We start from the raw sequence: 12,500 nt of genomic DNA on the forward strand, positions 1-12,500 counted from the left end.
TATTCTATGTCATCCCAGTCTTCACCGAGTTTTATTATTTTAGTGTTAACATTATTCTGTCGTACTCTGGAAAGAACACATATTTAAAAATTTGGCCAGAAAACTCGTCCTTCAAATATCGATCGATTTAAACGACTCTCATCTTGGGAAAAGCTCTCAAACCTGGGACTTCGCGAAGTCCCAGGTTTGAGAGCTTTTCCCAAGATGAGAGTCGTTTAAATCGATCGATATTTGAAGGACGAGTTTTCTGGCCAAATTTTTAAATATGTATTTTTTCCTGAGTGCGGTAGTATTTATTGGCCTTTAAATGGTCGACGTCTTGAGTGAAAGCAGAAGATAACTCATTAACGATTTGTACACGGACCTTGCGCTTGTTGGTAATCAGGAGGTCTATGTAGCTCAATTGATTATCCCATTACAGTCGGCGATGCGCTGGTTTTTTCTTCTTTCCGGTCTATATAATATATAGGGAATGAGATTAGCGGAAGAGTAGCGTCCCTTGATTGGACGTCACCGGTGAAGAAGTTATTTGTAAACAAACCAACTACAAGCCAAGCACTCCAAATAAAAAAAAATATATTATTCATATTTCTGTACAAAAATGCATATCATAATCAACGTTATGCATTTTTGTACAGAAATATGAATAATAAATTTTGTATTTGGAGCGCTTGGCTTGCAGTTGGTTTGTTTACAAATAACTTCTCCGCCGGTGACGTCCAATCAAGGGACGCTACTCTTCCGCTAATCTCATTCCCTAAACTTCACTTAACTCCCCGGCCCCCCCCCCCCCCCCTTTCCCCATTTCCCCAAGCAATGGTGATTGATTGGCTAGTGGGTAGCTTTGTGGTGGTGTGATCATATCATTATAGTCATTTTCTAAGAGGATTTCTAGCAATAGCAACAACAAGTAAGGATGCTGGCAGGCAACCAAGCACATTCTATAATTACAACAACAGCAACAACAGTAGTAACAATACCAATAGCAACAGCAGCAATATCAACAACAAAAAGAGGCAAGCAAGCAAAAAACAAAAAACAAAAACAACACACACACACAAACAAACAAACAAACATACAATGGAACAAAAGTAAATATAACAGCTTAAAAAACAAGCACCTTCTACAATTACAACAATAACAACAACAACAATAGTAACAATACCAATAGCACCAGCAGCAATATCAACAACAACAAAAAAACACACAAACAAACAAACAAACAAACAAACAAACAAACAAACAATGGAACAAAAGTAAATAGGCATGCTATGACCATGGGAACGCACCCTAATATCCTTATAATATCAGTAAAGTCTGACGTCATTGACAACAACTAACTGTCTGTCATGTCTTTCCTCCCCCAGGATCCCTGGACGGCAACAACCCAGATGGCAGCAAGAAGCTACACCTGTCTGAATTCGCCGACTGCAGCTCGGACTCTTTGGACAGGAAAACATTCAAAGTCAGTCGGCTCTTAGTTATTTTTTGTTTGTTTGTTTGTTTGTTTGTTTATTTATTTATTTGTTTGTTTATTTATTTATTAATTTATTTATTTATTTATTTATTTATCTATCTATTTATTTATTTACCTATTTATTTATTTATATTTATTTGTTTATTTATTTGCTTTAAAAAATTAATGTATTCTTTCGTGTTTTATTTTTCATTCGTTCGTTTCGTTCGTTCGTCCATACGCAGAAAAAAACTCCCCGACCCTAAAATACCAAACTAAAACAATCACACACACATACACACACACACACACACACACGCACACACATATTATATATATATATATATATATATATATATATATATATATATATATATATCCATCCATCCACACATCCACATATCTATCTATCTAACTACATACCTACCTACCTACATTTCTACCTACCTAAATGTATGTCTGTATGTCTGTCAATTCATCCATCTACATATCATCCATCCACCCATCTGTCACAGTAAAGATTGTTCACAATTATCTTATTAAATTTTATTTTATTAAGAACTGAATTCATCTCACTCCAGTTATATTTCGGTAGGCTTAGATAAACTTTACCTTCTAATATTAGATCGTCTTTCCTTTTATAGCCTTCCCTCGAATTAATTTCTAATTAGTGAATACTTTTCGTTCGACATTCTGTCACGTAGCCACTTATTATAAAAGCTGATAGGTCTAACATTCGACACTCACTTTCTCTCCACAATCTATGCCGGACGGCCAGTCGCTCTATTCCTATATATATACTGGAAGATTTTTATCTTTTGGGACTTTGTAGATATTATATCTACACCATTAAGACGCCGGAGCTTTTAACTTTGACTGTATAATCTTCAAGGATCAAACCCAAGCCCGCTGTCAGAGGACTTCACAATAACTTCTTACCAATTGCCTGGAAGTGGAATTTTACGAGTCCAATCCTGTTATCAGAGGAATAGATCATCCAAGCCCATCAACTGCCTGGAAACGTAAACTTATGAACCTGATATATTATCATAAGTTACGTAAAGTATTCATATCTCTATTTGTAACTACCACGATCACTGTTTATCTCTTTTAATTAAATTTCATCATTATTTTATTTCATTGTAAACAAATCGTTAATTGTTTTTCATTTATAGTAACTAGTAAATTCTGGGGCCTCATTCTACATATATCTTTATGCATAGTCGAGTAGCTCTTTACTCACTTGAGACCATGACATTTTGGAGGGGACACATATAAAGAATTGAATTTATTTAGTTACTTATATCTACTTCATCTAACTTTAAAGTTTAAATTGTAAAACTCTTAATTGCCCCACTTGATCATATTTTAATTGAACTCCCTATTTACAGGATTAATTTTTTTTTCTTTTTCATTTCTTCATTTAAATGGAATAGCAATTTATCCATTCATTCTTTCATTCAAATTGAATAGCATTTTATTGATTCATTCCTTCATTCATTTATTCATTTATAAATTATTCATTCATTCATTGTTCATTCATTTATTCATTCATTCATTCATTCATTCATCCATTCATTCGTTTATTCACTCATTTATCCAATCATTCATACATTTATTCCTCCCTTCATTCTTTCATTCATACATTATCCATTCATTCATTCATCTATTCACTCAGTTTTTCATTCATTCATTCATTCCTTGTCCACTTTGTTATTATATCACTCATTTCATTTTGTTGTTTGCCTCATTCATGAATTGTTTTCAATATGTTTACATTCCATAACGATTCATTCACCTATCATCCAATCACTCAGTGTTGTGAACACATTTTGTAACTATTGTAAATCTTACGATATTTTATTGTTTTGTATTTCAGACATCACTGTTAAACACTCTTCAATGCCTAATTACAATTGTTGAACAACCATTGAACAAGAGAGAGGTCCCAGCCACGAACTGAGTTGGTAAATATATCCTTCATTATTCTCTTTTACATGAGTTGGGCATCACATAGTAACTATAGACATCGTGATTTGTTTTGCATAGTGATTTGTTTTAAATGCATTTTTGGCATACTACTGTTACCGAAAACCACTTATATATTATGTTCTGAAAAGTGAGTCTTTAAAAACTAAATAATAATAAAAGGAGTCTACTAGCCGTCGTGTTATATTTAGTGATAGATAACTTGGGATTATTTTGGCATCCTATTATTGTTATCACACTCTAGTATATTAGCGTCATTGCGAATAATTGTACACAAACTAACGACGAGTCACACACATTGGTGATACATTTTTCGTAGTAACATAGTTTAGAGTACACGCGATTGACACATTGTTATTGACACAAGTCATAATAACTCCGCATTGTATTGACACATTGCTTTATAAGATATAACGATAAAAGGCATCAAATTCAACATACATAATAAGTTGAAATAAGAGAGAGAGATTTCTAAAAATAGAACAGTTCATTCCAGTAAGTGTAAATAAATAAAACAGTCAGTAACAGTATCCTGTCAATATAATATATATAAAACATCGTAACGAATTTATTGCAACATGGAAGCATATAAAAGATACTTAAGTCTCGCAAAGGACTTAGAAATACCCCAGGAAAGAATATTTTCATGGTGCGAAGAGAAAGTAAAAGAAGAAAAAGAACATGAAGAAAGAATTCGTAGAGAAGAAAATGAAGAAAGAATTCGTAGAGAAGAAAATGAAGAAAGAATTCGTAGAGAAGAAAATGAAGAAAGAATTCGTAGAGAAGAAAATGAAGAAAGAATTCGTAGAGAAGAAAAAGAACACGAAGAAAGAATACGTAGAGAAGAACGAGAAGAAAGAGTCCAAGAAAGGGAACTAAAAAGACAAATAGCATTAGCAGAAGAAGAAACCAAAAGGACCCAAATGATGCTGGAAATTGAAAAAACAAAAACCGGTCATGAAAAAAAACATAATAATAGTGATGAATTTTTCGTGAAACTTCCACGCATGCCAACATACGATGAACGATCAGACTGTTTAGAATCCTTCTTACACCGATTCGAAGTTCAGGCTAAAGGTTATCGTTGGCCAGAAAGCAAATGGGCCACAGCCTTGATTAACTGCTTATCTGGAGAACCGCTAAAAGTTTTCTATACCTTAACAACTGAAGATGCAGATGACTATGGTAAAATTAAAGACGCTCTACTAAAAAGATTTAGATTAACGGAAGATGGTTACCAGGAAAGGTTTCACACTGCAAAACCGGAAAGTGGAGAAGACTTTAATACATTCGTGAACCGAATTACTCAATTTTTAAATCGGTGGCTTGAGTTAGCAAACGTAAAACAAGACGACTTTGCAGGCCTTTACTATCTCACGCTGAAGAATCGAATCTATCAAGCTTGCAACCCAGATTTAGTCGCATTCTTTAAAGAGAGAAAGCCAGAAAACTTGGACAAATTAAAAATCTACGCAGAAAACTTTAACAGCGCACATCCATTGACACCCCTTAGCAGAACATTGAAGGAACCATACTACGCTGCTGCTGCTCAGAGTCCAGGTACACCTAAAGTTCAGTACTCAAATAGAACGAGCCGATCAATCACTCGGAACACGCAAGTGAAACAGGAGGATCATAGTAACAAACCATGGAACAAACAGTTCAATAGAGACCATAGCCGATCCTATCAAAACAAAACAAGAAATAGCACTGACAATAATACTGAGTATAAGAAAACCAACAAACCTATAATTAAATGTCAATATTGTGGAATGAAAGGCCACACAGCAGACAAATGTTACAAAATCGTGGGATATCCAAAAGAAACTGCAAATGCATCACTCCAAACAGGTGTAAACAATCAGACACGAGTAATGTCAGGAGAAAATATAAATGTGTATTGCGTGAAAGGTATGTCACTTTTAACACAAACTCACAAATCAGGATCGCTATTTTTTTGTGAAGGCAAAGCTAATGGAACTGATTGCAAAATATTGAGAGACACAGGATGCAGTACAGTAGGAATAAAAGCATCTTTGATCAATGACGAAGACAAAACTGGAAAAACGGTACAATGCATCACATTCAGTGGCACAGTCGAAACCTTTGAAACAGCTAACGTGTACATAGAAACCCCATACTATACAGGAATAGTGGAATGCTGTATACTTCCCAACCCCGTCGCTGATGTTATTGTTGGCAATATAAAAGGTCTTAAAGACAACCCAAAAGATGTAAAAGAATGGTCATTAACCCAAGAAACAGCTTGTCTAGCAGAAACAAGAAAGATGACTAAGACAACAGAGAAGCCAATGACTATTTCTCTTGAACCACAACAATTTGACAGGAACACGTTCATTGAAGAACAGAAAAAGGACCCGACTTTAACATCATATTTCAATATCGCAAACAAAGGGACGAAATCAAAAGTTGAATACATCATTGAAAAAGATATTCTGTTCAGGTTACATAGGAAAAGAAACAAAATAGCTAAACAACTGGTCACGCCGAGTATTTACAGAAACAAAATCCTTGGAATAGCGCACGATTCAATAACTTCTGGACATCTTGGGAGCTCTTCCACATTGAAGAGAATATCCGAGAATTTCACATGGCCTGGAATTACTAAAGACGTCCGAGAATATGTGAAATCTTGTGACACATGCCAAAGAAGAGTCGCAAAAGGCAGAATACCGAGATTGCCATTAGAGACAACCCCAGTTATTGAAAAAGTTTTTCAAAAAGTTGCAATTGACATTATAGGCCCTTTAACAAAATCAGATGGAAACCATACACACATACTAACACTAGTCGATTACGCAACCAGGTGGCCAGAAGCGATAGCATTGAAATCAACTACATCGGATCACATAGCTGAAGCATTGATGACAATTTTTACTAGAATAGGCATACCAAATGAGATACTGTCGGACAATGGACCCCAATTCACATCACATATTATGCATGAAACCATGAAACTCATGGGAATCCAACACTCATTCACAACTCCCTACCACCCCCAAGCAAATGGTCTTTGTGAAAGATTTAATGGCACTCTAAAGAATATGTTAAGAAAAGTGTCAGCAGAAAAACCAGATGATTGGGACAGATACTTACCAGCAATCCTATTTGCATATAGAGAAATACCCCAAGAATCTACAGGCTACTCCCCATTTGAGTTGATGTATGGACGATCACCTCGCGGCCCGATCAATATAGTAGCCGACATTTGTAAAGGGAATGAGGAGGACAATAACGAAATTATGTTTGCTTACGAATATGTAAGAAACCTGAAAGACAGAATAGAGGACACGTGTAAGCTAGCACAGGAATCCGTCACCAAAAAAGCAGAGAAATACAAGGAATACTCTGATCGCAAAAGCAAATCAAGAAAATTTGAGATTGGTGACAAAGTACTAATACTCTTACCCGATGACTCGAGTAAACTTTTAGCTACATGGAAAGGACCATTCAAAATAACAGCAGTAAAATCTAATGTTAATTACGAGATTAAAATTAACAACACAACAAAGACATTCCATGCAAATATGCTAAAAAATATTTTGATAGAGACACAGTGTCGCAACCTATGTTTACTAATATCGAAGCTTCAAATGCAGGATCAGTCATACCGTTGGTCATGGGACACAGACACCCGAGACAGAAAAACAAACAAAAATCGCACAGTTGCAACCACCTAAGACAAAAAAAGAAGTACGCAAAGTACTTGGGCTCCTAAATTTTTACAGGAAATACATTTACAACTTCGCGCACATCGCGACACCGCTAACAAATCTGACAAAGAATGGGTCACCGAACAAAATTGTTTGGACAGAATCGTGTCAGAATAGCTTTAACCAATTAAAGGCATTACTCTGTTCAGAACCAATTCTTAAATTACCCGACATATCAAAAGAATTTGTTGTAAGAACTGACGCGTCTGATAAGGGCATCGCAGGTGTACTATTACAGGAACATGAGGGAACTCTAATGCCTTGCTTATATGCAAGCAGAAAATTATTGGACAGAGAATCACGATACTCTGTAATAGAGCGTGAAGGCCTGGCCATCGTCTTTGCTTTAAAGACATTCAGCAGATATCTACTGCTAAAAGAGTTTGTGGTCGAAACGGACCATAAACCACTCACGTACATAAGAAATAACAAAATGAATAATAGTAGAGTACTAAGGTGGAGTCTATTTTTGCAAAATTACACTTTCAGTATCTCTCACATACCAGGCTGTGAAAATATTCACACCGACCTACTTTCTCGATTAGTATAAACACGTGAGAAGGGTATAACTTAACCTCCCATGCATACTGTTAGTTACCTCGCAAACTATGCCAAATCAGAACGCACAATTTCGATAATTTTATTTGTAAACATGAAGACCCAACTTAATGTAACATTGAGTATTGTTTGGATATATATACCATACCCATTCATGATTTGGGAAATCTTCTCTTTATCTATTATTGTTATGAATTTTCACTCATTTATGATTAATAATTGAAATGTCAATATTTCATTTACATTTTCATTCATTTCATTTAGTAAATTACCTTCATATCATCGACTTTAATCATGCTTCATTGCCATCATTATTGTTTATCACAATGATTTGTAATCACATTGCCATCATATTGTTTATCACAATGATTTGTAATCCCATTCATATACCTACGTTAATATAAACATTTCCATGTCTAGTTAATAAATAATTTAATTGTAGCACAAATCATAACAATGGATTAATGCTAGAGTACCATGATAGTAAATTTACTTCCGTTTGTAAAATCTATCTTTCCCATAATGGTTAAAGAGTATATTTTAAACGTGGGTGGGGGGTGTCACAGTAAAGATTGTTCACAATTATCTTATTAAATTTTATTTTATTAAGAACTGAATTCATCTCACTCCAGTTATATTTCGGTAGGCTTAGATAAACTTTACCTTCTAATATTAGATCGTCTTTCCTTTTATAGCCTTCCCTCGAATTAATTTCTAATTAGTGAATACTTTTCGTTCGACATTCTGTCACGTAGCCACTTATTATAAAAGCTGATAGGTCTAACATTCGACACTCACTTTCTCTCCACAATCTATGCCGGACGGCCAGTCGCTCTATTCCTATATATATACTGGAAGATTTTTATCTTTTGGGACTTTGTAGATATTATATCTACACCATTAAGACGCCGGAGCTTTTAACTTTGACTGTATAATCTTCAAGGATCAAACCCAAGCCCGCTGTCAGAGGACTTCACAATAACTTCTTACCAATTGCCTGGAAGTGGAATTTTACGAGTCCAATCCTGTTATCAGAGGAATAGATCATCCAAGCCCATCAACTGCCTGGAAACGTAAACTTATGAACCTGATATATTATCATAAGTTACGTAAAGTATTCATATCTCTATTTGTAACTACCACGATCACTGTTTATCTCTTTTAATTAAATTTCATCATTATTTTATTTCATTGTAAACAAATCGTTAATTGTTTTTCATTTATAGTAACTAGTAAATTCTGGGGCCTCATTCTACATATATCTTTATGCATAGTCGAGTAGCTCTTTACTCACTTGAGACCATGACACCATCTATTTATCTATTATGCGCATATGTTTGTGTGTGTGTGTGTGTGTGTGTGTGTGTGTGTGAGAGAGAGAGAGAGAGAGAGAGAGAGAGAGAGAGAGAGAGAATGTTCATCATATTGAATCGATGGTTCAATGTAATCATCCATAGACAATGTGCTTTCATTTCATTCTTCTCGTACTCTTGGGACATGTTTCTTAACACCCCAGATTTCTTCGACCTCACACTAGTACTAGCTAGTACACCTTGAATTGAACTCAACATCACTATAGGATCACGAGTTCAAAGGGTGGATAGAATCATGGCAAACAAAGATGTGTCAATGTATTTGAAAGAAGAAAAGAGGAGGAGTGCTCCTTTTCTATGTAGTGTCTGTATTGTTATGTTGTTGTTGTGAATCACGGACACAAAACATACCATTCCAAGGAAACAAAAAAAAATACGCGTTCCATCGTTTCATACCGGAGTTTTGAGATAAGATAAGATAAGATAATATTAAGATAAGATGAGATGAGATGAGATGAGATGAGATGAACTTCTGGAAATTTATACTAGCTATTGCGATAGACGAATAATAATAATAAAAAAAGAGAAAGATAATTAAGTTAAGATTAGTATAAAAGGTACAGATGTGACAGAGAAATAAACTTTAAAAAAGCTTTCAAAAAAACAACAACACATTAATAGATATTTCATACCTCCCGAATTCACTTGACCCTCGCGTCTCTCTCTCTCTCTCTCTCTCTCTCTCTCTCTCTCTCTCTCTCTCTCTCTGTCTCTCTCCCTGTCTGTCTCTCTCCCTGTCTGTCTCTCTCTCTCTGTCTCTCTCTGTGTGTGTCTCTCTCTCTATCTATCTATCTATCTCACTCTCCCTGTCTCTGTCTGTCTCTCTCTCTTTCTCTGTGTGTCTGTGTGTGTCTCTATCACTCTCTTGCTCTATCTCTATCTCTCCGTCTCTCTCTCTTTCTCTCTGTCTTTCTCTCTCTGTCTCTCTGTCTCTGTCTTTCTCTCTCTGTCTCTCTCTCTCTGTCTTTCTCTCTCTGTCTCTCTGTCGCTGTCTTTCTCTCTCTGTCTCTCTGTCTCTCTCTCTCTCTCTCTCTCTCTCTCTCTCAATCTTTCGCTCTGTTTATCTCACTCGCTGTCTCTCACACATGCAAACACACATACACACGCGTGTGTGGAATGAGCTCGATGACATAAATGGAATTTAAAGTAAAAATAATCAGAATAAGAACATGTAAGTTTTATTTAGTATTCAGATACAAAAGCCACTCTCCTCAATGAAAAGCAGACGAGCGTTACTTTAGATCAATATCCACAAAACGTGCTCAAAACATTTTACGGGGCCTTAGTTCCGCGTACATAGCAAACGCGATAAGCGGGAAATCGCACGTACGAGTCAACTGGCGCGATAAACATACATTACGTGTATATCTATATCCGCCTATAGATAGTATGCGCTTGGCTAAGAAGCTCATAACATTGCCATCCGGAAATATAACGGACCAACACACAAAACTGTGTATCCATAATCGTTTATAGTCTGGTTAATACAGTTCAGTGAGCATTACTCATAAACGCGGATGGCAAAAAACAATAACAAAGACCTGAGTTACGTTATCTTCGAACTATCTATTAAATGTAGGCTACATAGTGAACGCGATTCAGCTTTGGTGGTGATTAACTCACTCAATCCTAGGGGATTTTGCTACTTTTCAAAATCGGGGAAAAAATGTATTAAAAATGAGCATGTACATAGATCGTTTTATTCAACTACCATTAACATGTAGAAATCTAAAAACATTAGCTTTGATACTACGTCTATAATTTGTCTCATGAAAATATAATAAATAGGCATGGGGTAAAAGTAACCCCGAGTAAACTACGGTTATAGTAGGTGATAGGAGGTCGCGGCGCAGGTAAAGTTTACTTCTTTATCGCGACGCACGAGAGTGATGCGTACTGTAGTCGTGTGTAACAAGATATGAAGTGAGTAGGAAAGTGCCAGAAGACAAGACAATAGGTAGAGAATAAACATTTTTCGCGGCGGTGATGGATGGGGGTTTGAACCCGCGTCCTTAATGTTACGACAACTCCGCCTGGCCGGTGAGAGCGCGACTCTACCGTATGAGCTATCCACGATCGTGTGTAGTGTTGTGAGTGAGATGTGTTCCATCCCGGGTGCTAGATCTAGCACATTTATTTTTTAACCCCTAGCACCCAAATTTCAAACCTAGATAGCACCTTGTCTAGCATCTTTATTTTGACAGCATGATTCTAGATAGATAGATAGATAGATAGATAGATAGATAGATAGATAGATAGATATATAGATAGATAGATGTGTGATTGTTTTTGTGTGGTATTTTAGGGTCAGAGAGAGAGAGAGAGTTTGTTTTTGTTTTGGTTGTTTTCTTTTTTTGTTATTTGTTTGTTTGTGTGTATTTTGTTGTTTGGCTAATGAATGAACGAAGAACCGAACGAATGAAAAAAAAACAAAACAAAAACAACAACGAATGAATAAATTGTAAAAAAAAAAGAATGAAATAGATAAATACATAAATAGTTTGAGATTTGTTCGCATACTTGGTATAATTTGAGATCATTTTTGCCAAAAGTTCAATTTAAAGGCTTCGGGCAGTGCAATAATACCTAATTTGATTAGTTTTATAATTATAAGATGCTTGATATAAAATAAATATCTGCAAAGAGTAGATAATATTTTTTTAAATATGCCACGATGTCCGCCACGACATCATAAGATACCGTCGCCTAGGTATTCCATGAAGGAATATAGATACTTCATCAAACCAGGTGTCTGATGTCAACAGGAATAATCCATGTTGTCACAGTGAGATATCGTCGCGTAGGCATTCCACGAAGGAATATAAATACTCCTTCAAACAAGGTGTCTGATGTCTACAGGAATCACCCATGTTGTCCAAGTGGGATACCGTCGCCTAGGCATTCCACGAAGGAATATAGATACTTCATCAAACAAGGCGTCTGAAGTCAACAGGAATCACCCATGTTGTCCAAGTGTGATACCGTCGCCTAGGCATTCCACGAAGGAATATAGATACTTCATCAAACAAGGTGTCAACAGGAATCACCCATGTTGTCACAGTGAGATACCGTCCCCTAGGTATTCCACAAAGGAATATAGATACTTCATCAAACAAGGCGTCGAAGTCAAAAGTCAACAGGAATCACCCATGTTGTCACAGTGAGATACCGTCGCCTAGGCATTCCACGAAGGAATATAGATACTTCATCAAACAAGGTGTCTGATGTCAACAGGAATCACCCATGTTGTCACAGTGAGATACCGTCGCCTTGGCATTCCACGAAGGAATATAGATACTTCATCAAACAAGGTGTCTGATGTCAACAAGAATCACCCATGTTGTCACAGTGAGATACCGTCGCCTTGGCATTCCACGAAGGAATATAGAT

At 36.0% G+C, this 12,500-nt stretch overlaps 1 protein-coding gene across 3 annotated transcripts in view; it reads left to right on the forward strand.

Moving 5' to 3' along the window:
* The window catches only part of LOC144978084 (oxysterol-binding protein-related protein 8-like), a 125,680-nt gene that overhangs the window by 83,063 nt on the left and 30,117 nt on the right, over positions 1–12,500 (forward strand). For all 3 annotated transcript variants that reach the window (XM_078923640.1, XM_078923639.1, XM_078923641.1), the window contains exon 3: positions 1,368–1,465. In XM_078923640.1, coding sequence (XP_078779766.1) covers positions 1,368–1,465 — 98 coding nt within the window. The remainder of the gene's footprint in view (positions 1–1,367; positions 1,466–12,500) is intronic.

The sequence above is a fragment of the Berghia stephanieae genome, chromosome 8 (genome assembly GCF_034508935.2).
Source record: "Berghia stephanieae isolate SIO BIC M18660-M18661 chromosome 8, UCSD_Bste_1.3, whole genome shotgun sequence".
Classification (NCBI taxonomy): Eukaryota; Metazoa; Mollusca; class Gastropoda; order Nudibranchia; family Aeolidiidae; genus Berghia; species Berghia stephanieae.